This window comes from Nipponia nippon, unplaced genomic scaffold (genome assembly GCF_047370975.1).
Source record: "Nipponia nippon isolate SJK-2023a ecotype South Korea unplaced genomic scaffold, ASM4737097v1 scaffold_22, whole genome shotgun sequence".
NCBI classification, from domain to species: Eukaryota; Metazoa; Chordata; class Aves; order Pelecaniformes; family Threskiornithidae; genus Nipponia; species Nipponia nippon.
This window is the reverse complement of record NW_028262339.1, coordinates 411,326-438,166: the sequence shown is the minus strand read 5'-3', so window position 1 is coordinate 438,166 and position 26,841 is coordinate 411,326. Positions and strand designations below refer to the sequence as shown.

General features: G+C 50.0%; 1 protein-coding gene across 4 annotated transcripts in view; it reads right to left on the bottom strand.

Moving 5' to 3' along the window:
• The window catches only part of CTIF (cap binding complex dependent translation initiation factor), a 142,288-nt gene that overhangs the window by 14,382 nt on the left and 101,065 nt on the right, over nt 1–26,841 (bottom strand). For all 4 annotated transcript variants that reach the window (XM_087760435.1, XM_087760437.1, XM_087760438.1 and 1 more), the window contains one exon: nt 7,638–7,793. In XM_087760435.1, coding sequence (XP_087616561.1) covers nt 7,638–7,793 — 156 coding nt within the window. The remainder of the gene's footprint in view (nt 1–7,637; nt 7,794–26,841) is intronic.

Sequence of the window (26,841 nt, the reverse complement as noted above, 5' to 3'; positions counted from 1 at the left end):
CCCGTCCGAAGACATAATAACCCTGGGAGACGATGTGATCTCATCCCAAGGGTCCCGGGGAAACACAAAACATGGAAAGAAACAGTGGCGAGACCATCGCGCTTGATTGCAATGGGCTCCACCCTGGCTTGTGGGACTCTCTGCTTTCCTGGCTCTGCGGAGGAAGAGAGCACATGGCGAGGGAGAGAGCACATGGCGGCAGATGCAAATAGTTGTGTTTACATCCCATTGAAAGGGTTTTTGGGAACTAACAATGCCTGGTACTGAGGGTGAAGGGAACTAACAATGCCTGGTACTGAGGGTGAAGGAGAAAAACAAAGCCACGCGAGGAGGAAGGACCATCCTGTGAGATGGTATCTAGCTTAATTTCTTTATCTATCTGCCCTAATTGCTTCCTCTGCCTTCTCCACGGTCCCAGAGAAAGAAGGGTGGCATTTCCCCTCCCCTATTTAAAATATGCCGTTACAGTTTTAATGCTGGAACTGAACGAGTCCCAAGTCTGAGTCCGGTAGCTTTCCAAGAATGTATGTTCCTGCACATAAAATACTCAACAGAGCACCCAGGCTCAAAGGCATCACGCAGCCCTCCTCGTTTTGGTCTGTCCTCATCTGCTCCCAAGTAACAGCTGATCTCCTTCACCTTAACTCTGCCCTTTGACCAAAACAATGCTGATTAAAGGGAATTTTTTTTTCTCCATACGAGCTGCATTCACAGGAGGGTTTTTGCCAGCGCAGCTACGGGGGGTCTGCATGTGCGCTGGAGCTTTTTGCACGGCTATTTATTTATTTATTGCACGGCAGGCACAGAGGCATGGGGACATCCACCCCTGCTGGGAGCGTGGTCCTACAGACAGACATGTGCCCATCCCTCCTCTTTGCAGACCCCTGCTCCTGCACGCTACCTCCTGCCATGGCTCTGAAGGTTCACATTACCCCCCCCATCAGTGTACTCCGCTTGCTGCAAATCCCAGACTTTTCTCCCAGCTCTTCCAGGTCTGCAGTCCTCTTCTTCTGGATTCCCATGACATTTCCCCACTTGTTTGCTCTCCCCATTTCTCCTTCCTTCCCGTGTCCCTGACCCCCAGTCTCCTCTTTCTCCCTCCTTCCCTGGCATCCCTTCCCTCCCATGCCTGCATCCCTCCTCCCTCCTCCATCCTTTACCCCTACAAACCACTTCCCAGTTTGTCCCAGTCCCGCCAGAATGGAGACCAAACCACTGATTTTTGCAGAACCAGATGGGGGGGGACCAGAATGGGACTTTTATGAGGAAATAAGTCCCCTTCTTCATAGAGGACTTATTTTCTCCGGTCAGATCTGGCCTCATGGAGCTACCTGGGTGGAAGGGTGGCACGGGGTCAGGATCCGGCCCCCTTGGTGCCTTTGCTCATTCGATAAAGGAAATATTCTGTCTCATTCTCTGAGTAGGAGAAGAATCTTAAAAATCCTAGCATCTCATTATGCTGTCAAAGACCCTTTTTTGACTCAAAAGGCTGATGCTTTTTAAAAAGTGAGAGTCATTAAAAAAAAAAAACCCACACGTTAAAAGATACAATTTTCTTTTCCAAACAGCACCACCCTCCTCGCTCATCTGACTGCAGCCGGGAAGGTTTTCCTCTCTCTTCCTCTGAAGGAGACAGTGAAAAGGCAGTGCCCTCTTAAAGTTCAGACGTTAATTACCGTGTTAGAATATTTTGCTAAATTACACAGCATGGCCCCAGGAGATAACAGGCACTAAGAGAAGGGAGGGGAGTGGATACCCGTCTACATGCTGCACCGCAGACTCAGACGTGGGGGAAAGGCAATTAGACGGGGAGTATTTATGCTCCCTGCACCACCACCCCGAGGCTTTCAGTTAGCAGCATGTACCAAGGCAGGGAAGCGATGGGAGTGTGCCAAGATTTTAAACGATGCTGAAATGGGACTGTCTCTGCCAACCACACTGGAGGTAGGAGATAACTCCTGCAGAGGAGCAACTGTCCTGCCTGCTGCCAGCCTGCCAGGTCTGCTCCCCGCTGCCAGCCTGCTGGGTCTGCTCCCCGCTGCCTCTGTGGGGCTGATTCGCCGCTCCTGGGTGCTGCCCTCAGACCCCAGGGCTGGTAATAAGAACATAAAAGCATCTGTCTTGGGTCAGGTCAATGCCCACATCTCCCTTATGGGTGGTGATGCTCAGGGTGATACCCCCAGGGTACCCACCCAGCCCCAGCAGCAATAAGCCCCTCAAGCTGGGGGGACCTCCATGAATTGGTCCTGCAGCCACAGCCTCCTGCACAAAGGAGTTTTGCAGCTTAATTAGCCTCTCTGTGACGAGCTGCTTCCCGGGGTTTGCTCTGAACCTGCCCCAACAGCCCCGTCTGATGCACCCGTGGGTGCTGAGAGTGGAACAGTGCTGCAGCAAGGCTGATTCTTGTCACCACTGGCATCCAATAGCCTTGTATCCAAGCTAGGACATCTGGACAGCCAGATGGGTAAAAAAACTCGTTGGATGGTTGGGCTCAGAGGGTTGTAGCTACTGGGTTACAATCCAGCTCTGCCTGGAGGCCAGTGCTGAGGAGTACCGAGACGTCTATCCTGGGACCTGCCCTGCTTAGCGTCCTTATCCGTGACCTGGAGGAGGTGAGGAGCACACTCTTTTGAAGTTTGTAGATGATGCCAAGTTGGGGCAACCACTCAATATGCTCAAGGAGCTGCCATCCGGAGGGACCTCAGCGGGCTGGAGGAAGGAGTCAAGAGGAACCTTAAACATTCAACAAGAAACAAACCCTGTGCAGGAGAAGAGCACAGAAGCATGGGTAAGGGGTGGGATAGGGTTATTATGGGGGGTGAGAGGGGGCAGAGCCCACCCTGTGTTGCTTGTCCTTGTGGGACCCCAATTGGCAAGGTGCCTTGTGGGGACCACAGTGACATTGCCACCTGGCATCTTCTCGAGCTTTAGGTCCCGCAAGCCAGTTTTTCCACCTCCTTGCTCTGGTGCCGTAGGCAACTGCTCAGGTTACCTGGCTGTAAAGCCAGGTCTGACTGCTGAATGGCGTCATAAAAATAAACAAATGCATCCAAAGCAGCACTCAACACCAACCACCTTGGCTGGAAGTGGCTCCTCCTGGCAGAGGGCTGGCAGGAAAGTGGCAGCTCCCAGGCCCAGAGGCACCTCCTGGGTTGGCATCTCAACAACATCCGCTGAGGATGAGATCGAGACACAAGGGGAGCCAAACCTCCTGACACCACTCATCTGTCCCGGCTTCTGCAGAGCACAGCCGTGGCTCCAAGCTGGCTACGATCCTTCCTTTCCTGCAGACCTCAGCCATCACCAAGCTCTGGGCCAGGTCCCTCAGGACCCAGTCCTAATGCTTCTCCTCCCCAGCAGCACCAAGGGATGAAGCAGGGAGGGCAGTGAGCTGGGCTGGCCTATGCCAACCCCATTGACATGCACGCAGTCGTGGGCAGCACAGTGTTGAACGAAGAACAGCCAGCTCCAACCGTGCTTAGAAAAGAGCTAGGAAAGGCAAAAGTGATGGTAATCAGTGAACAACAGATGGCAAATAATATTATTTATTATCTCTATGTCTTCAGTAGCCCTGGGGCACTTGTTGCGCTAGGCGCAGGGCTCTGGAGGGCTCCTGCCCCACTGATGGTTCAACTGACATTTGCTGGTCCCTGGTCTTAACCCATTTTCTACATTTTGCTGACTCTGTCGAAGGACACAGAAAAGAAGAAATATGGCCAGGCTGCAAGAACCAAAGTCCCTTGGTTGTTCTCCTGGTTTTAGTTGATTTTGAGGGATGTGCAACGTGAAGTATTGTTAGAGCGGGGCTGAATGTGGTCCATGTGTCCATGGGGCAGAGGCTTCGGAGCAGCAAGGATGTCAGCACGTTCACTCCCCACCATCCTGGAGGGGCAGAAGGAGAAGTACAGGGACAAATTTGGCGTGGTTTTGCAAAATAAAGTGAGGCCAGAGTTGAGAGCACATGGGCTGTAGGGCTGGGAGAAGACAGTGGGAAATCCGTCTTGCTTAGACCATCAAGCACAGGAGCCAGGACAACTTCCTAAAACTGCTAAAAGTGTTTTCATCAAGCCAGATAAAAGACTCGCGGAGGAACGTGGTCCTGGAAGATGCTACCGCTGGTCCCATGTGAGGACAGCCAGGGCTGGAAGCAGGCAAGGGCCAAGCCTGTGGTGCCCTGGCTGCAGCACAACCATCCCTGGGGAAAGCCTTTCCCCAGGAACAATGCCCTCTTCCAGATCTTCCTCGATTCCCTGAAGCTCCAAGGGAAGAATAGGAGGAAAGTGCTTTCTTTTCTTTCTGTTTAACTTCTCTGCTTTGTTATTCTTTTCCCAGGCTCCCCAGATTTGATGGCTGCAATAGTCCTCTAGTTCTCATCTGCAAAGGGGCTCTCCTCTGCTCACCGTAAAAATCCCTCTTTACCCCCGACCATCTTCAATGCTGATCTTTGGGCTGGGCTTGGGCATCCCATTTCCCTTCTCCAACGCACTATTCTATGCACTATTCCAAGCAGAAAAACATGTTTCGATCTAAAGCACCACCCAAACTCACCGTGCTCCATCAAATCATTTTAACGAGAGCTGGACCCACCTTTTACTTCTCTTGGCAAACCATGTCTTTGCCTAAAATCCCAACATTGACCCCACCAGATCTTGTTGTGAAGACACTCTCCACCTGCACAAATCTCACCCCAAACCCTTAGAATGGTTCTGGAAATTAAACTTTTTGATTCTTTGGGGATCCAGCTCCTGGGAGAGGCAGTCACCATGTCAGACACGGTGGTAGACCCTTCCTTCTCCCCCCACTCTGTTTTCCAGCAGGCAGCTGAGGTGATGGGTGCAGAGGAGGATGCGGCAGAGCCCCCTGGGACAGGGGCTCGGCATGGACCATGTTTGTGTCAAGGGGCACAGCCACTCCCTTGGCTCCCGCAACGCTGCCCGGGCGAGGCGGCAGCTCTGACCCAAATTTCCTTTGCCATGATTAAACACCCGTTCTGGTGCCTGACATCAAAACACAGCAGTCTGCCTGCTTCCCCGAGGACAGTGATGAACGCTGGTTCGATTAACCAGCAAACCCCAGCATTTATCACTCCAGCCTTGCCTGAAATGAACTTCTCTTCTGATTTTTTTTTTTTCAGCCCACAAAACCAACCCATCCACACCGCTCAATAAATAACATTGGCATTGCCACCCCATGCTCCAGCCATGTCCCTAGCTCCTTCTCACTGGGCCACCCAGCACCGATGTCCTCGCTGCCATCCTGGCTTCCTCCCACCCGGCCCAGCTCTGCAACTAATGATGGTGTTAATAAGCTTTTATTTGGAGGGAAAGGAAAGGAGCTGGAGAGAGGAAGCTTTGCAGGGGGAAGGGGAGAGACATTCCTGCCTCAGTCATCAGGCAACTTTCCCCTTCCTCTTGCTCACTCCCTCGCTGACCTTTGGCTGAGTCTGCCAAAGCTATAAAGGAAAAGGGAAAAAGGGGAAAAAAAAAAAAAGAGACAGAGAAACTAAAAAGCAAGAGGAGCTGAAAGGACAGGCAGAGGGAGAGATGTTATCTTGCCTCTGGTAATGATTTATTGTCAAAGGATGGGTGGATGGAGGCAGAGGGAGCTAAGTATGATTGTGGGCAGCACTGAGGGACTTTGCTGGGGGATGCCCAAGGGGGAAGGCGTTAGGGGTGAAAGACTGAGATTGTACATGGGGATGTATGTGCTGATCAGCAGGAAGGGGAAAAAAAACCATGATGAGCGCTACTACACCTTGTGAACCTGTCCCGAGGCAAGTGGAGGTCCCAAACCATGGTGACACCCCCTCCTGCCCTGGGACACCAGCCCATGTGCTTCATGAAGCTCACCCAGGGATGAGCACTCTGCGTGATTAGGGAGTTCCCACCATCTCATGGAGGACCTGGCAGAGCCAGCCTGCGCAAATGTCCCTTTTTTCTCCTGGGCGCAGCTGGAAGAGCTCACCACCACCTCCTCAGCTGCATCTACAGCCTGGCTTTGGCTCTGGCAACCATCTCAGAGCCTGGCACCTATCACTGCTGATAAATAAGTGGTCCTGTTCTCCTGGGTCAGCCCTGTGTGTCAAGATTAGCTGACGGCGGCAAAAAAACGGCAGCAAGACAAAAACCCATCCCAGAGCCATGGAAGAGGAATGGTATGAGTCAAGGTTACAACCCTGCGGAGCAAGCAGTCACAGATCAAACATTTTGGGGCAGGAGAGCTGGAAGACTCAGGCTCACCCATGTCAGCTAAGCTAAGAGTCATCTTCTCTGACAAATGACACCATGGGACAGAGCTGCCCTGCTAAGGAACAGAGAGATGCATTTTTAAGAAGCAAATTTATGCATGACGTCTTGATGTAATTAGTAAAGGTTTTTTATGGAGCTGCCCTGTAGCAAAAAATATCCCTGATACGTGAAATTTATGTCCTTCTGCGCACCTCTAGATCACCACCGTGTCCCACATACCGGCAAGGCGACAAGAGGGACTGTGACGGCGCAGTGAGGGCAGACAGGAGTGGGTAGGGAAAAATCCTGGCAAAATTAGGGTTGGGTTGCGTCACAACTGTGATGGGAAGTGGAGGGGAACGGGGACTTTGCTAGACACCAAGATCTTCCCCATAAGGTGACACATACTGCTGTGGGCAGAGATTTTGGGGAAGTTAGGCTATTCTTAGCATCCCTCTCCCACCTCCTCCTCTGGATATGTGTGCCTCGTCACGATGCCTGGGCTCTTTCTCACTGCTACAGTCACCGTCTGTGAACCCTACCTACAATATTACTGCAAAGACAAAATGTTTATGATGTGTTTGCATTCACAGAAAACTTCCCATGCGTGTAAAAAAGTCATCGCCGGCAGTTTCTTTATCCTTCCCTTGCCCAAGGTCTAGCAGAGAACTTATTATACAGCGAGTTATTTATGGCCTGACAGAAACACTACTGACAATTTGAGATTCACAGCTCCCATCCTGGGCAACGAGGCAGATTTTTCTGAGAAAGTCTTCTACAGACAGCAGCAGGAGACAAACCGTCTTTAAAACAGGATGGAGGAAAGCCCTCTCCTGCTCTACTGAACATTAACACTTGAGTTGCCTTTTCTGTTTGTCCTCAGAGAGGTTTCTGCCACCACCCCGAACCATGGGGAGCTCAGGCTCTGAAATGAACTCATCAGGTTCTGAAATGTCCCCAGCCCTGGTGGCAGGGCTGGGTTTCTGCTGCACTAGGTGGGGAGTAAGGACATACACCTCTCTCCCTCTTTCCTCCCCTCAGTCTGTCTCATCTATTCAGGTGGCTTTACCTGGTTTTAAGAAGCTTTTTAAGCCCCTTCGGTGGGGATTTTCGCAACGTTGGGATTTGCAAACTCAAATGTTGGGTTTGCGATCCCAACTGTTGGGCTTTGCGAACCCTTGGACAAAGGGGTCTTGCTTGGAGCACATGCTTTTAATTAGCAGAAACACAATAAAAAAAAAGCCAAGCATCCCTGCAGATGTAGGTACTTTCAGGGTGAGAAGTGTTGATGCTGGCAAAGCAAACCTCTAGGAATCATAAAGCAAACATCTACGAATCATGGGCACCTCAGCACTGCAACACAACGGCTTGGCCCGCAGGTGGAGAAGGACAAACTCTGAAGGCATTTACCTCCCTGAGGCAGGTATAAATGGGGCAGACAAGGACTCGAAAGGGCTCTCCGGTGCTGCTCCTCATGGTGCCGAAGACTTCGCAGAGAAAGGTGATGAACCCCAGCCAGCGCTCCACGTCCCGCTGCTGCAACTCCTCCCGCATGGTGAAATCCTTCTGCAAGAGGGACAGAGACAACAGGCTGCATCAGCAAAACCGCATCGCCATGGGAGAGGCAACTGTCTAGAGAAAGAATTAGGAGGAAATTGAAACTCAGGGTGGGGGGAGGAAGACAGACAGACTGACTCTTTAGTAACAGCGGGGAGATTACTCAACGCACGCGGAGTGGCTGGAATTTCAACACAGCAAAGCCACCAGAAAGCAGGTACTGTAGAAATATCACCAACCCCTGCAATAACTGTCACAGCTTGTGCTAGAGATGGTGTCCCCTGTGCCCTCGGACAGACACGGGGACTCTTTTCCATATGCACAACCAAGATTGAATAAAAGCAGCAACAAAGAGGTTAAATGAAATGCAGAGGAAACGCAATAAATGCTGGTGGCCATGCTGGGCTTGGTGGTCCAAGTGGTCCTGCCCAGTCCATTCATTCCAGTATCTTCAGCAGACTCAGTGACAAGCCAGGGGCATCCTAATGGCCTGGTTGCTCCCTGGGGTCTCACAAAATTATGGCAGAGACTGGCTCCCTGCCCGACCAGAAGAAATTCAGGGCAGCCTGGGCTTGGCATTGAAAGGTCACCCTGCTCCTGAGCTGATGGTTGCTATGACCAAGGATTATCCGAATGACGTGATTTATGGAGCAACATCAGGAGGAAGCGTGCAGGGAGATAGCTGCCTCCCCATCAGCCGTCCAGCTGGGGAGAAAAAAAGGGGTTTGCCTGAAGGCAGGATATGAAAAGGGATATGTGTGCTGGGAGTGTGTGGCAAAGAGCAAGGGGCAACACAGAAAAGCAAATAAAAACCTTTCTAGAGGATGGCACAAGAGAGTGCATCACACTCAGAGCCAAGAGGGTTTCCCTGGGCTCTCAGCAATGCTGCAGAGCTTCTTGCAAGCTATCCCACATGACTTTGCTTGTCTGTCTCCATAGTGACCTTTCCTCGATATTAAAAATTAGTAGACACTAAGTAGGGGAAAATTAAAGAACAGGGCAAGTTCATTCTCAACACCGTGTGTTCCCAGTGCAGGTTGCACAACATTTGAAATCCAGCAACTAAATAAATTATCTTATATCTTTTTCATCTCAGTTTATTCCTACTGCTTGAGACAAAGGGCTTTTCTGCTGCGAATGCTCTGACCTGCAGCTGCACTCTGCAAAGTCAAGGAGATATAAAAGCCGCCACACAAAAGTTTGCTCTCATGCCCTGGACAATACACGGGAGATCTTTCTTTTGAAACAAAGGTAAGTAAAGCAGCTGCTAAAGAAAGCCAGGCAAAAGTGCAATTATTATTTTCATGACACAACCGTATGCATAGAAGATCCAAGACAGGAGCTATTTATATGTTTCATTACAAAAGGAAAAAAAAATAATATATTTGTATATGCAGGAAAAAGACTTGTAAAATAACCGAGGCACTTATTAACCAAACAGTGATGACTAATTCCTCTCCACACCCATTTCTATAAGGGAATTGCCCAACTGTGCCTGCGACTCCGAAGTCAACCTGCAGCCAAATCCTGTTGGGTCTTTTCAGACTCTCTGAGGGAGTTTGCAGAGTTCATCCTTTCATTATCCAGCCAGTCCCAGGGCAGTGATGGAGAAGAGTTATTTGCCAGCTCAGGTTATCACCCCAGGGTTACCAAATTACTTGTTCTGGAGTTTTCACTTGAATTTTAATAAAAAAAAAAGTCAAAGAGAAATGACCTCCTGACTATTGAGAAATTAAAAAAACAAGCAAGAGCATCCCATGCCCCTTGTCTGCACCAACAGGGACCTCCATCCTTGCCCACCCATAAGGTCACCCACTGGCCACCTCTGCCCTGGGTCAAAAAGCACCCTTTGAACCCTGGAGCTCTTCCTTGATGCCCGAGACCTCTCCATCCCCTGGCACTGAGCTGTCTCCCGCATCTTATGCAGCATCTCACCTGGCTCCAGCCCTTGAGCCATCCTGCTCCTCCCAGGTTGGATGCCCCCCAGCGGACCCCTGTCCTGCCTGGGAAGGTCCACACTGATGCTCCCCAGGAGCCGGGCCATATTTTGGGATCCCTGGGGTACGCTGGGAAATTCCTAGTAGCTCACGATAACGGCACGGGTTCTGCGGTCCCAGATTACTGGGAAAGAATAAAAACCACTGGAGGAAACTCTCCCCCTTCCCATTCCTGCTTTAAACACATCACCCTGTTCTGCAGCCTTACAAGACAAAAACCTGAAACTTCAATATTTTCTGTTTAAAACAGTATTTTCTGTAAAAAATCCACCAAACCAACCAGCCAACCAAAAAATTTCCATAAAACAACCACCAGACCAAACTCATCAGGCCTGGGATGGGAGCTGGGCAGGAAGGGATGCCACCACCCAGCACCCTCTTTTTTTCATCCTACAGCACCCAGTGGGTGATGCCACCCAGCAGAGACATCAATGAACACTCTCTCCCCAGCTTTGCAGCTGAAGAAGACAACCCTACCAAAAGAAAAGGGACTCAGGTGCTCTCCCAATCCCCCCAAGTCACCAGAAAGTTCATGCAGACTTTCATGGACCGCCACAAAGGACAGGAGTGGGGGACATAACGCGGGATGGACATAGAGGTCACTGTGAACATTTTGACCCAGAACATGATACCACAGTTGGAATAATTTTGCTCCATTTGCAGCCTCAGGTTGGGCCAAATTTCACCGGTAGCCATGGAGCAACTCCCTGGGAGCAAAAGGGGACCGTTTGCATGTACTCTGCAAAAGGGGTGCTGATACCGATTCCATGAGACTCCAATACATCATCAACAAAGTAGGAAAAGCACCTTGCCAGAGGTAGGAATTATGTTTTCTGGACCATGCCTGCCTACAGGCAAGAGTTGGGCTTGCCAGGAGCTGAGCCTCCATGGTAGCTGGACTTGCAGCACCAGGGCTGTCATGAAGCATCCTGAGATACCCATCTGCTTTGGCCCCACAGGGTGGGGCTACACCAGTGTCACAGTGGGCAGGAGGAAGGTGGCACAGGGGGCTTTGTCCTTAAATTTGGCCTTCAGACAGCAGGTTTGATCAGTACCATGGCACATACAGATGGGCAAGCCAACATGAATGCTGCCCATGCAGAGGTGTCCCACCTCCCTTGGGGTGTCCATGTTTGAGAAGACCACTGCTGTCATCTAGGTAATTTGGTCAATGGAGTTACAGGTGCTATTTACCTGGCTGCATGTTGGCAGCAGGACCCATGACCCATCATGCCGGGCATGGAGAATGTGGAGAGCAACTCAATTGCTTCTCCAAAGGGTTTGCAACCAAAACAGATGAGACAGATCAAGAGCATGGGAGAGGTGAAGAGCTTCCCAGCAGTGAAGAGTGGTTCAATGGAGAACAAAACCCATGTCCCACGTGCCCAGGGCACATCCGATGGAGCTGCGCCCTGACCCGCAGCCCTCCACACCACCAATGAGAAGCCTTGAGGAGGCTGAAGAGCGCTGAAACCAGACGGCCAGGTCTCTGCCCTGCCCAGTGAACTCTATTTGCTCTGGAAATGCCTCACGGAGTTATATAAAAATAACCTGTGGATTGGCTTGCCCCATGTTTAGGTGGTGATGTCAGGGCAGTAAGCAAATGATCTTTCATCAGTTTGGCTGTATTTTTAAACATGAATTGTATTACTAATTTGGGGGTGCCCTGGCCTGTAGATAATCTGGGCGTGTTTACTGGATGACCTTCCTTCAGTGCCTATAGTTTAAAATAAAATGTATTTATACCAGGTAGCAGGGTTGACCTCCCTTCTCTGCCTGGTTTGGGATAAGAGTTCATTGGGAAACCATGCAGCAAGTGGGGGGATGCTAAGGAGACCTCTAAAGAGGTCTCATACAGGACAAGTTTGGGGCATAAACCTCAAGGCTAAGCATGTTCATCACGTTGGGCCTCACCATGCGTGATGGGTAGGTCAGGGGTGGCCTGTGTTCATGCATGATAGAGATGGGCCACGGCTCAGCCCACCCTCTGACATCCCCCGTTGGACCCTTTCCAAGCTTGGCTGAAGCTCCTGCCAGCAATGGAAATAGAAAATGCCTTTATCTTGGAGCTCTCCACTCTTGCAACTAAGTGAAAGCCCACCCTCATTCTCAGTGTAGATGCAGCTCATGCAATGCCATCCTTTCTTGGCCCAGACATGAGACCTCTCCAACACCAGGACCGAGCTAGAAGAGCCAAGAGGACTGGCTACTCCATGGGAGAGGAGGAAAATCCATCCTCTACCATTTTTGGTGGGCAGCAGAGTCAAGCAGGACGAGAAGCAGCATTTTGCCATCGGACCTAAGCCCTCGCTCCAGCCTAGACAGCTGCAGCCGAAAGTTCATCCCTTGGGAGTTCGCCACACTTTTTTTAAGACAAGTCCCAAATAACTTTTCCCCAGATCTGGGCCCACCAACTCATGGCTGACTGTCAGCAGCAAGTTAGAGGGCAAAAGTTTAGTGTGGGATAAAAATGAGGGTTAATTTAAGCATTGCCACCTTCTGATGGAAAGAAAAAAAGACACATTTGGACTTGTTGCTCTGTAAACACAGGGCTCTTCCTCTGGCAGCCCTGCTGTTTACTCAGTCATTGTCAAGGAGGCAGGAAATACTGAGTCAGAAATACTGCGCAAAAAGAAATATATAACACTTAGATATCAGTGCTAGGCGCTATATCAAAAGCTGAGAGAGGCTGTGCTAAATACTTGATCTTACTGGCAATGTGCTACAAAAGGTTGGAGCCTTAAATGGTTCTTTGGAAAGGGCCTGAGACAAATAAAATGGGTTGGACGAGGGAGCTGGCAGGTAGGGGCTGAGACAGCATCCGTCCCTTGTTGGTCTCCTGGAGGAGCACACCCTCTGCCTGCTCCCTCCCCAAACCCTCCTAGAAAGGACTCCAATAACACACTTAACATTGCTGCATTATTCCCTGTTTATAATTTAAATAATACTTGTATTTAGGTCCTGGCTTGGAGAAGGCTCTGGAGTGTAGCTTTGCTTTCTGGGGAGTATAACCCAGTGAGATGAGTAGTTTATAGTACTGGTGTTCAAAAGAAGATCAGGAGGTGCTGGAGAAACCTGTGGCAGCACCAGGGAGTGATTGAACACCTCTGCCCATGGATGCTTGGGGTCTCAGAGCTATCACCCACAGCTTCATCAGGAACATCTCACTCCACATGCTCCTTTGCTGTACTAAACCACCGGAGATGGTGGGACCATCAGATCTTCCTTGGGCTCTGCTCTTCATCCAACCACCCGCAGCAATGCTCCAGGCCTCTCTGCCTGCACCCCGCCGACACTCCCTGAGGACCAAACCATACTGAGATCCCACCACAGGATCCCTGCCCATGCTACTGCCAGCCCAGGGACAATCAGACAAAGCAGAGTAAGACGATGATAGAAAACCTGCTTTGAGCCAACAGCTTCCACTCAGGACTGGGCAACCACAGCACATGAGACGGAGATTTATTTCCAGTCCTGCATGGGCTCCCATCACCTCTGTACCCTGACTTCCCAGATGGCAACTGGGAACGATTTACTCATCTTCCTCTGCAAAGTGCTTTGGGGCGTGTGACTGAGACATGCAAATCACAGCAATTATTATTACTCCAACAAAGGAGCTATTAACATTTAAAGCAGATAAAGCTTTTAAATTACAGATGACACCCTGTGCCCAGCCTTGCAAAGGTCCTGGCTTCACCCAGCCATGAGGCATTTCACTCCCACAAACTTTCATCACGCTGTTTCCTCCAAGCTGGATCTGCACCAGATGAATGTGCACCAGCTTCTTGGGGTGTTTTGGCCACTTTGGGAAGAGCAGCAAATCCTACTGGTGGCATTCAGTGTGGACCTGGTTTCATGATGGCCACAGCTCTGTGAACGTTTCTAATCACAGAGGTCTCCAAAATGCATCGCATGGTGAAGGTCCAGGTTACCAGGACTGTGACCACCACCCTGTGGGCACCTACCACCCATCAGCCGACCCCCAGATGATATATAATATAACTTGCATTAAATGCCACTGACCAATTCTACAAGAAAAATTCACCAAAGATCCTGCAGCCATTGGACAGACACAAATAGTGCTTATTCCTCTCAAAAGGATTTGGGCAAGTAAGGTCAGAAAACTCCTGGTTCTTCTAAAGGAGATGCTGAGCAAACTCCCAGGATCAGGAACACCCGTGAATTTTAAATTCCTCAGGTTTGGGTAACCGAGGCAGCTGCTAACCAGAGCCAACAGGAGTTGTGGGTACTTCCCACGTCTCCAAACACCCCGAGGTGACCAAGCGGGTAGTCACTTGAACCTCCTGCCCCCTGGTCTCGCCATGACCTCTCTGTCTGGCTCCAAATCTGGGATCAACGGCAATTACCCACCCGACGTGGGCGTCTCATGGCTTGAGCCAGTGATGTCTCTGAGGTCCTCAGGGGCCGCAGAGGTGCAAGCAGTTAATTATTGATTCAGTCGAGGTTTAAATCACCCAGGTGGGAACATAATAATGGATGTGCAAACAGAAAAGCATTGCTGTTAATTGAGCAGTTGCTAGAGATTTTGGAGCACTGTCTCAGTGGATGCTCTGAGATGACCAGGAGGGTGAAGTAGCATGGTCTGCACACCACGAACAGCAAACACCATTTTGTCCTGGTGTAAAAATCTTCTTTAATGACCCTTTGAGTGCAGAGAAAGCAGAGCAGGGAGAAGGGGCAGCCCAAAGGAAATCCCCTGGTCTCCTGTTATCTCCTTCTTCTTTTCTCTTGTGGAGGGGAAAACATCAGAGTTGAGATGTGGCCATGTCCTGGGAAGACACCGTCTCCCACGGGTCAGCAGAGCTTACCGCTGAATTGGAGCAAATCTCATTTCCACCAGAACACATTCGCATCTCCGCTGAGTTACCAAGGCTTATACCATGTTATCGCAGGACTATTTCTCCAAATAGTTTTCAAGTGGGATAATGCACAGAGCAGAAATACTCTGGAAAAGAGAGTGGGATGCTCTGGGAGCTCCGGTTGCTTCACCAGAGGATGTTTGCCAGCACCTCCTCCAGCGGTACCCAGGTGACAGAGTTGTCTTCCTCGTTACTTAATTTTTATTGACGCCCTTCCTATCTAGCACCTTTCTGGATTCCCAAATGCATGCCAGGGTGTCAGCTCGGCTGGGTAACAGCAGTTTATCACCACTTTAAAGCCCTGTTATCCCATGAACACAGACACAATCACACAACAAAACATATTTGCCTGCCCCAGCCAGACCTTACAAGCGAGCAGAGGGACACAGACAGACAGCAGGACACACAGACATAGGGAACTAATGATACCTTTGAGAGCCAGAAGCCAACCTCTCAGTCCCATGGAGAGGGACTGGTGGGGAGACAAGGAACCACGAAGGAATACAAATTAATTTCCTTGCTGGGTTGTCGTCAGAGCAGCCAGGACGCCCATTTGACCCGGCCCTGCAGACACCCCATGGCTGTAATGCCTGTAGGAGGCAGCTCCCACTCAGCAGGCTTGCTCCTCTGGAGTGTTGCAGAAGATCCTTGTTATATTCGTTTAAGTCCCGGTGCTGCGGGATCCCTGAGGCAGCGACGTGCCCTTTGCCTTTGCGAGCGTGCATGGGAAAACCTCGGGTCACCTTTGGATATTGGGAGACACTGTGCATTCTCTCCCAGGCAGCCATTCCCTGAGATGGGGGCAAAGCATCCATGTCTCCAAGAGCATCTCGTCCCCAGGCCAGCAATCCCCTCCCTGCTACACAGAGTTGGTAGGAAGAGAGAGGATCAAGCACAGTGGATTCCTGCCCATCCCAGCATCCGCAGCAGTGCTGGCACTCCCACTGCATGGAAAAATATATTAATATAAATCTCCCAACCCATGGGCTGCATTCCCTAAAGCATGAGCTCAGTGTTAAACCATGCCGGTTTCAAGAAATCCCCCAAGCAAGTTTATAGGGGCTGTTTTATATGTGTGTGGATGGTTTGATGGGCAGTTTTCAAGCCCTTCCCTGCATCAGGACAAGGTTTGAGCCCCAACACCATGCCAAGCATCTGCTCAGAGGTCGCTTCTGTGCCTGAAAAAACACCCATCCCATGCCCAATGCCAACTTGGGGCGATGACTGGGACCTCGACAGAGGCTGATGGATGGATCCCACTTGCAAATGCCGCAGCCGGAGACGCCCAGCTTTGCAGCCCGGGGGGATTTTGCATTCTTATTTTAAGCTCTGCACATGCAATGTGTCCTCTTCATAAGGCGGAGGTGCCGAGGGGTCTATGGGGATGGTCCAAGTTTGCAAAGAGGGATATAAGAGGAGGAAACATGGCTGTGGAGGCAGGTGCTGCTTTGTCCACGCACCATCGATGGAGAAATGCAGCTTGCATTCGAAATGAAGCTGTGCCGATTGAAACGCCAGCCTGCCCGCAGATGAATGAAACCAGGCAGGGAAAAAAAGCAGGCAGCTAATCCCGTTTGCCGTTAGGAGCTTTTCTGCACTGGCACTCCTGGTATTCACCGGCTCAGTCCTAGGAGGGATTTTCCTGGGTGCCTGGGAGCTGGCAGCAGGATGCTTTCCCTGCGGGATGCTAAGACCTTTCTAGCGAGTATGTGCCTGGTGGTCATTCACCATGGGGTTGGGACCATCAATCTGCTAAGCTGGCTGTGGAGTGCAAGACACTGATGCTCAACCTCTGCTTCTCTGCAAGCCAGGACTGATGGATAAATGAAGCCCTGGTGGCTTCCCGCATCCCCAAAACCTGCCCCTGTGGTGGAAGCCTCCGAGCCGGGTGGCACAGGGAAGCGGACAACCTTCAGATGGACCTCAATACACACAGATGGCCACAAACAGGTCCAAGAGGCATGGGGCATTACAGAATCATCATAGAATCACAGAATGGTTTGGGTGGGAAGGGACCTTTAAAGGTCATCTAGTCCAACCCCCCTGCAATGGGCAGGGACATCTGCAACTAGATCAGGTTGCTCAGAGCCCTGTCCAGTCTGACCCTGAATGTTTCTGGGGATGAGGCATCTACAGCGTCTCTGGGCAACCTGTTCCAGTGTTTCACCACCCTCAGCGTAAAACATTTCTTCCTTATATCTAGTCTGAATCTACCCTCTCTTAGTTTAAAACCATTACGCCTTGTCCTATTGCTACAGTCCCTACTAAAAAGTCTGTTTTGATAATCTCTTTCTTCCCCTCTTTCTGATTTTCTGCCTTTTCCTCCTGGAAGTGTCAAAAGCCAAGCTGGACGAAGAGATGGAAGAAAGGTCATAAGGGAGGAGGTCACGCACTTCTCACCGCCTCTGTCTTCTCTCTTTTGCAGTTGTTGCAATCTCAGGATGTGAAGGAAGATGCTGTGCTTTGCTGCTCCATGGAGGTAGGGAAGCACCTGCACCACCCGCCTCAGTCCTCATTGCTTTGCCCCTTGTGTCCTTGGCTATGCACATGCCAAGCAGCTATTAGATGTTTCCAAACCCAAACAGCTGTGTTGCCTCTTTGCATTATAGAATCATAGAATGGTTTGGGATGGAAGGGACCTTTAAAGGTCATCTAGTCCATCCCCCCTGCAATGAGCAGGGACATCTTCAACTAGATCAGGTTGCTCAGAGCCCCCTCCAACCTGACCTTGAATGTTTCCAGGGATGGGGCATCTACCACCTCTCTGGACAACCTCTTCCAGTGTTTCACTACCCTCATCGTAAAACATTTCTTCCTTATATCTAGTCTGAATCTACCCTCCTTTAGTTTAAAACCATTATCCCTTGTCCTATTGCTACAGGCCCTGCTAAAAAGTCTGTCCCCGTCTTTCTTCTAAGCCCCCTTTAAGTACTGAAAGGCTGCAATAAGGTCTCCCTGGAGCCTTCTCTTCTCCAGGCTGAACAACCCCAACTCTCTCAGCCTTTCCTCACAGGAGAGGTGTTCCATCCCTCAGATCATTTTTGTGACCTCCTCTGAACTCACTCCAACAGGTCCATGTCTCTCTTGTACTGAGGACCCCAGAGCTCTATTATGGCCAGAGATCTTGGCTTTCTCCTTTAAAAGAAAGCAAAAAAAAATTAAGACATGCACAAAAATGCGGCGGGTGGGAGAGCACCAGGGGTCGTGCAGGCAGCCGGCCAGATTCATCATGGGATGAGTTTTCCCTTCATCTGCCCAGAGTCAGAACTGCATGGGCAAGAAGGGAACCAGAGGAGTTAACAGACTCCCAGCCAGAGATATTCGTGGCACCCAGAGTTCGTGTAAAGTTTCATACCAGGACCCTTTTCTAAATTCTTTTGGTCATGGGAGAAAACAGTGCAACTGTTTAGTCTGCAGGGAGGTGGTGGCTCTGGCCCAGCACTCAACATTGCTGAGCAAACATGCTGGAAAGCAAAGGGGCTGACAACCCTCTTATCTCCTCCACCTGCTTTTCACCCTGTCTCTCCCACTGCTGTGGCCAAGCATCCGACGGGCATTGGGTACCGGTGCTAGAGCTCCCTGCTGGAAATGCAGCTCTGGGCTCCCTGGGATTGGGAACAAGCGACCACTGAAAGCCGGGACCTGGAGGTGAAGTACCAGCCTGCTAAAAAATGTTATTTACACAAAAGAGCTCAGAAAATCTTTCTCAGGGGATAATATTTACAAATCCTATGAAGCCAGGGAGCTTCTGCTATAGTAAATGTATTTGGCTATTTTTTTTTTGGTCATTTTTAATGGATGTAAAAGATGCGTTAATCTTTTCTGCTCATTCCCTGAAGCATGCAGGTACAGAGCACCCTACAATGCCTCTGAAGCTGCCCATCCATGCCAGAAAAGCTGAGATTACAGAAAAGAGCTGCAGAAAACAACATTAACCTGCAAAACCCCTTGATCCCTCCAAACTTTCTGTCTCTAAAGGGATGCTCATGATTACCATGGCATATTTTGCAGCATATTGGCGGAGCGGCTGACTGTGAGCGTCACCGTAAGACCACCAGATGGCATGGGCCGGAATATTAAAGGGATGCAGGGAAACACACCTTATTCTTATTAACAAAGCAGAAATGGAAAGGTTTTGTTTTTCCAGCCTGACACTGTTTCCTTATCCGGTGCACACTTTGCTCTCGCTGTCTTCGCTTTTAGTTCCTGCTGCTCCTGGACTGGAGGTGATATCGCTGGGTTTGGGTTCCCAGTGCTGCCAGAGATGCTCCTCCCACCCCCTCTTTATTAAAAAAATAATATGCAGAGCAATAGTAATTAAAAAAAAGAAAGAAAGAAAGAAAGAAAGAAAGAAAGAAAGAAAGAAAGAAAGAAAGAAAGAAAGAAAGGAAAAAAGAAAGGAAGAAAGAAAGAAAGAAAGAAAGGAAGAAAGAAAAAGAAAGAAAGGAAGAAAGAAAGAAAGGAAGAAAGGAAGAAAGGAAGAAAGGAAGAAAGGAAGAAAGAAAGGAAGAAAGGAAGGAAGAAAGGAAGAAAGGAAGAAAGGAAGAAAGGAAGAAAGGAAGAAAGGAAGAAAGGAAGAAAGAAAGGAAGAAAGAAAGAAAGAAAGGAAGAAAGAAAAAGAAAGAAAGGAAGAAAGAAAGAAAGAAAGAAAGGAAGAAAGGAAGAAAGGAAGAAAGGAAGAAAGGAAGAAAGGAAGAAAGGAAGAAAGGAAGGAAGAGAGAGAGAAAGAAAGGAAGAAAGAAAAAGAAAGAAAGGAAGAAAGAAAGAAAGGAAGAAAGGAAGAAAGAAAGAAAGGAAGAAAGGAAGAAAGGAAGAAAGGAAGAAAGAAAGGAAGAAAGGAAGAAAGAAAGAAAGAAAGGAAGAAAGAAAGAAAGGAAGAAAGAAAGAAAGGAAGGAAGAAAGAAAGAAAGAAAAGTGGAAGAATTTATCACTGGGAAGGGAAAAGGAAGCACTGGTTTTGGATGCTTGGCGAGCAGAGAGAGCACGGGGGGGGACCCCATGGGTGGCAGCACCACTGATCAGACCAGAGGACATGTGACGATGAGGTGGCATCATCCAGCCACACTTCGTTTGCTCCTGTCCTCGGGTGCTGTGTTTTGCACTGGTATCAGCTCTGTTTGCTGGCCAGGCGTGGGACAGAGACCTGAAACACTCCTCGTGCATCCCATTTCTCACCCGCTGTGTATCCTCCAGCTCCTCCGCTCCCGGGACTCTTCCCACCAAAGTCACTTCACGTCATCATTTTGCATATGCTTGTTTAAGTGTCAGCAGCAGGAAAAGATAAGGCTGTGCAAAATGATAGCCACAGAGGAGGTAACGGGGACGTGGACTCCACAGCAGCATTGATTCTCCAAATTCAGATTTTGACAGGTAGGTACACACAAAAACATCCAGCAGTGAAAAAACTGAGCCTAAGCCTGGCCGGAGGGTGCTGAGAGTGCCCGCGCAGTGCCACCCGCGCTGCAGGTCCCATGGGACCATGTCTCTGTGTGCCACCACAGCAGGCCAGCTGTAAAGACCAGCCAAAATCCACGTCAATCAAGCCCACTCAGTTGGAAACCGAATTCAGCACAAATTCTTGTGGCTCAGCTAGAAATCCTTAAAAAAAAGAGATTTCCTGCTGGCAAGCAGAAGAGCATCCCCCGTATCCTGTGCACCTGCGGCCAAGCAATGCCAGGGATGGGCAAAGCACAAGCTATCCCATTTTCCCCCCTTCCCAGAAAAAAAAAGAGATGCTGCACTCTCCAGTGTCCTTCTACCCAAATCCCAGCTCTGGGCTGACGCTGGCACCTGTGTTTGCTCTGGCCTTGGCTCAGGAGGTGATGTCCCTGGCACCTGCTTCTCCAGCATGCTCCTCTGCCAGAAGGATGCTTCATCCCCTAGCAAAGCAACTGGGGGACGTGGAGGTTCGCAGGCTGGGTCCCAGGCAGGGTGACACATTGCAGGGTCCCAATGAGCCTCTGAAAATCCTATCCCCAGGCAAGGTGAAGGGAACCAGCTAAGAGCAGGGCTGGGGATGGCAGGGCGGCTGTGGGTACCGGTAGCAGGGAACTTCCAACCCTACAGCATCCTGAAATCCCCACCTCAGGGCGGCTGCAGCAGCCTGAGCCAGATTTATGCCGGAGCAGGCAGGAGCAGATGGTCTGGCAGGAGGGTGCTTTGGCCGGCTGAGTCGCTGGGCTGGCAGAAATGTGTTCCCACATCCCGGGGTTGGATTTGAGCCTTTCAGGAGAAAACGGCGAGCTGGAGCTGATGCCAGTCCAGCCTGGTCTGAGGGGTTCTCAACGCTGAAGTGCCCCACCTGCCTGCGGTGTAGTGGGTGGAGGGGGGTCCTTAGGCATTTCCTTACCTCTCAGTCAATGGATAAATGGATTTCGAGGCTTTTTTTTTTTTCTGCCTCTCCTACCAAAGCCCCAGAGGGACCCTGCGTGGCCCCGAGCATCCTCATCCACCAGCAATGTCTGGGAGCAGCTAGAAGCCCACCCCACCGGTAGCCCGCTGCCTGGATCTGGCCCAGAGCTGCAGGCAGGCTGCAGGCAGGCTACGCAGTCTGCAGTCTCCACCTAGAGCCCAGTGGAGCCTCTGCTCCGTGCTGCCTTTCTTCTGCAGCCCATACACAGGGTGTGCACCGGTCCCACCACCCAAAGCCCCCTGGTCTGAACTTGGCTGTGCTTTTAGCAGGTAGCAGCAGCAAGCAGCAGGCAGCAGCAGGCAGCAGCTCAGCCGGGGATGCTCCTGATGTTGCTCACCACCAGCCTGCAGGACCAAGAGGAACCTCCAGAGTCCCACCACCACTGGAAGATGCCCAGATAGGACATCCACTGGCCAGCGGAGACGATGGGACACCAAGTACCATCCCTGAGGTCACACCACATGCTGGAGCAGGGGCTGGTCCCCACCTTGCAGCCTCGGACCCTCCAGGATGAAAAGGAGCCAGGAGAAACCACATACAACTTATTTACAGAGTAAAGGTGATGGCTATTTTTTCATGATACACCTGAACATTGCAATATAAAATCTTATCAGCACATTGAATTCCAGTCAAATATGCCATTCTCTAAACTCTAAGGCTTTTTTTTTTTTTTTTGCAACTTAGTCCTGCTTCCCGCCAATCTCTCAACTGCACGATGCTCTGCTACTCAAAACTAAACACCTTCTCTGTGCAGAGCCATGAGCGTGGCTGCGTTGGATGGACTCCAGCCCCCAGCAGGGCAGTGGGGATGACCCCCTTGGCACCGCCTGTGATGCTCACTGGTACGTCGGTGGCCCTATGGCCACCTCCAGCTGCAAATCAACTCGTCGAGGGGCTGCGAGCCCCAAAACCCACCCCTGGGCTCGGGCTGAGGACTGATGCGCAGTGCAACCCTGCAGCTGATTTAATCTGGGGTCTCGCTCAGATATTCCCAGCTTGGAGGGCTCCTAGTGCTCATGGGGAACAGCTCCTGTCCCCATCCCTTCCTTCCCATCAGTGGGAAATTGTTGCCTTCTTTTTGCACTCCATTAAAATCCCAGATCTTGGGTTAATCCCTTTTTGCACTCCATTAAATCCCCCACATCTCACCATCAGCCTCCAAGGAGGTGATGCTCGGCGCTCCCTTGCCCCCGCCACGTTCCCACATCACGGAAAGGCTGCGAAGGAGCCGGACGGCTCCTACAGCCATCTCTCTGCTCGGGAAAAGCGGCAAGTTTAAAGCATGCAGTTCGATATTTAATCCAGGGCTCTCCAATAACTCACAGACCCGCATGGGACCTGTCTGCCAGCAGCTCCTGTAACCTCGATGGCAAAGCCGAGTGAGCATTATTACTATGGGCAGGCAGCGATGGCTTGGCCAGACTCACGGGTAACGGCGGAGCCAGCTCTAATTGATACCCAGCTTTGCCCTTCACCTGCCAGCGCAGGCAGGGTGCCAGCCCGATCCCCTGGCTCCCTCTCCTGCCCGCTGCTGACACTTGCACGGGTTACATTTGGCCCCGGATGACTATGCAAAATAACAATAAAATAATAAAAAAATTATAAAAGTATTAAAAATACTAAAATTAAATAATAAAATAAATATTAATAAAAATAAAATAATAAACACCCTGTTACAGAATTACAGAGCATCTTCAGAGACACAATTTGGGGCAAACGAGAGGGAACACATCTCCTTCCCGCTCCTCCTTTTCTCTGTGCTTGAGAGCAGGAGGATGCAGGCAGCTGGGGATGCTCCTCAAAGCCACCCACGGGGCTGCACTCCCCATCCCCCTCCAAGCCTGTATATATACTACGTATATATGTGTGTGCAAGAATTTAGAATTGCCTTTGAATTCCCTGGGAGTATAGAAAATAAATCCCATCTGTAAAGCTGCATTTAGCAGGCAGCTTTCGCTGTTGAGTCCCACCATGGTTTAGAAAACGAGGACAGCACTGTCAACATCAGCACAGAAACGGAAGGAAAAAGGTTTCCAAGCTCTGCAGGGTTCTGCAAACCCCTAAATGAAGCTGTTTACACAACATCGTTTGCTATTTCTCTGCCTGTGCTGGGCTCCTGTGGGGCTGGCAGAGCCCATGCACACATCAAGGCTGAGGTTCCCCACCGAGATGTCCCTCATCCCCTGAGAAGAGCGGTGGGGAGCAGCTTGAGCCAAGAAGGCTTTCCCCATTGAATCACCACCTCACCTTGGGAAGAGCTAATCAAACTCTTCTGGAAGAGAAACCAAAGGCAGCGACGCTGGGCTCATGCACAGATCGAAGAGATGGATGTGGTGCCGCTCCATGGAGCTGAGCATGCAAACCCTCACCGCTGCGGCACTCAAGACACACATATTTCTGGCCTTGCAGTTTGCTCCAGGGACCTTGGGACCCTTTTCCCCCCTATTTTTTGGTGAAGCAACCTCTCTGATGTCTCCTGGGCAACGCCTTTTGCAAGACAATCGGTACCACTGTGTTTTCTGTGCATGCACTGGACCATCTGTAATTAAATTAAATTAAAAACAGACACAGAGAGAGGGCCAATGGGTTTTGCAGTCAATGCTGGACGTGGCATATAGGTCAGATGCTCTCCAGCCACACTCGGATCCTCCTGCCTCCGCCTCCGTCAAACCACAATCCGTTCCCTGCAGAAGACCCAGACCTTAATCATGTTAAGGGGGGAAAAAAGTCTGCATTTCAGCATTAACCATGTGTATTACTTCCATATCCCAATTCCCACAGTTCCCCTCGGTGTCTTTATCTTCACAACCCCCACGATGCAGAGAGGGTTGCTATCACTGGGAGGTTAAGTCGTTTGCTCAGATGATGAGGAAGCCTACAGGAAAGGAGGGATTTCAGCTCATTCCTCCCAAATCCTCATGCTCAGCGTGGTAAACACTTCCCTTTGCACCCTGATTGATTCTCCAGTACCCAATGCCACAACATCTACAGCCCAAGAAGGGTTCCAACCTGAATTTTCCTCTTCCATCCTCCGCCTGGGCTGATGACAACAGGTTTTGTTTTATGAGCTTGGTCACCATTTTGGTTGACTCTTCCAGAAGTGGTCACACCAACCATCTTGAACCCAGCTGAGTCCATGGAAACCCAAGTTCAACCTCTGCCAAAACCCATGGGATTTGACTCAAGTTTCTACAACCAGACAGAAGCACGACACCGAACCAAGGAAGGGCCATTTCTGGGGCATCAAGAGATTAAACTAAGATGATGAAGAAACCCTGCATGGGTATGTGATAGGGTATGCCATAGGGTATGCATTAGGATGTGCAATAGGGTATGCAACAGGGTATGCAATAGGGTGTGCAACAGCATATGCATTAGGCTGTGCCACAGGGTATGCATTAGGGTGTGCCATAGGGTATCCATTAGAGTATGCAATAGGGTATGCATTAAGGTATGTAATAGGGTATGCAACAGGGTATACCATAGGATATGCATTAGAGTATGCCATAGGGTATACAACAGGGTATGTATTAGGGTATGCCATAGGGTATACAATAGGGTATGCAACAAATAGCCCTTCTCCACTTGCACCAAGGCATTTCCAACTGCAGGGACATCCCAGGCACTGGCTCTGGCTGGAGGCCGGCGTGCGCTCTGCAGTGGGCTCTGCTGCTCTTTGTCAAGATGTGCATTTCATGGTGGGTTTTTTTTGTTTGGTTGTTTTTTTTTATTAAAAGAAGGTATCAGCCTTCTGTTTGATGTGTTGTTGGCCACGGTTGCTAAGGGAAGCAGTGTACAGTTACAGCCCCAGTGATGTCCACTCTAATAATACACTTGGCTCTGCATAGCTCAGATGCAGACACAGCTCTGCTATAAAGAGCACGGCCATTTCAACAGAGGAATACTCCAACTTATGCTACATGTGAAGGGTTTGTGGCACACTGCTTAACATCCCCCCACTGAAAAAGAAAAGTACCGCAGCCAGTACAAGCCAGTGAGTAAAACTATGACAAGCAAAAACCTCTCGCAGTAGACTTACTTTCAATTTATTAATTAAGAAGGTATTCTAGAGGGGCGAAGAAACCATACATGTGTCCCACCAAGATGTTCTTGCATGCCCCCATCCACCCAAGCTCCCCAGGCCCAATTCGGCTAGGTCCATCCCAAGGCCTCATGCAGCCCAAAATCTCTCCTTGTACCAAACACCAAACCAAACTCAACGAGGAGAAAATCAAACCCAAATGATCCCTGCCAATGCTGAGCCCCCGCATGGCAGCTTCTCCCCGAGCTCGACCAGCTGCCCACCCCATGACTCCACTTTCCGCATCTCCCTTCAGCATCCTGAAAGGTTCACAGCACTCAAATTCAAGACTCAGCCAAGATTTGGGACCAAAACACAGAGTGAGGGATAAATTCAAACCAGAGTTTTCCCAATAGATTCCCTTAAGAGCCTGAAAAGGTGCAACGCCGGCCAAGGGGATGCTCTTTAGAGGAGCAGCCTGCAGGGAGGGGGGTGACATGACAGCGTTCCCATGCCGCGGCGCTGGCATCTGTTTTGGGATCAAAACAAGTCCCTTGAGATAAGCTGCGAACATGTGCAGCCCACAAGCACCTTGTCAACAGCTGAAAATATAGGAGGAGACAGGTTAAAAAGACAGTTTATTAAGTTTATTGCCTGCTCTGCAGAAAAAACCCTTGCTGCTTGCTTTAAGGTCCAGCGGGGTATAGGGATGCTGTCTATAGGTACCGGGATGCTGGTAGGGTGGCTCAACAGGTTAATGCATTCATTTATGAGATCCTCCGGTGGGGCTGAGCTGTTGCCATTGCAGTCCCAAGAGAAAGGGACAAACAAGCCCCTACAAAACAGGAGCATCTGCTGGGAGCAGATGGGGGGGCGAGCGATCCAGCCCCAGGCACCAGCAGCGCTGGGGGGGGATCACATTGATCCTGATTTATCACACCCTGGCAGAATAATTCCCCAGCTCGCTGGTGACTGGCGAGCCGAGCTCCTTACGTCCAGGGATCAGATTAGTCTGAAAGGTTCTAGAGAGACATAAATCCAGCTCTGGAGCAAGCGTTTTATTAAAGGTTTTGTTTTTTTTTTAATTAATGGTAAATTATCTAGAAATGGCTGTGGAAAATATCCGATGGTGGAGGGGCCAGAACTGGAACTGGGTAATGTTATATCATCAACCATATATCATACTGATATTGATAGTACATCATGTATCAATACCATTAACCCCTTTATTTCACATCAAGGCAGCTGCAACAAGTCTTTTTCACTTCATACCTGGGTCTGTCTCCAGCCAGGGCTATCAAGCCTAAATGCGTCGCAAAAAATCCCAGTTTCGGGCTGACCAAAGTATTTCATGAATCATGTGAATGCATCCGATTATTTTGGTTGGAAAAAACTCCTGTGCTTGGAGAAAGTCAAAATCCTTTACTATCAGAAAGGAAATGTTAAATTATTTAACTTCACATAGCACTTTGCTTTTGACCTGTAGTGATCTGCCACCTTTTGCCCCATTAAGACATTTTTAAAAGATGTGCAGTTTAGGGCTGAGCAAATCCCTTTTGCATATTTTTCTATGCTCTTGCATGTGAAATCAGTCACCTGCACACCCTGCTCACCCTTTACATTTCATTTCTTCCCAGCTTTCCACAAATGACATCATGCTCCCATCACACGAAGACTGGCTACATGTTCCTGGGAAGCACTTTGGGACTCTTTGGAGATACGAGAAACATTATTCTACATGCATGCT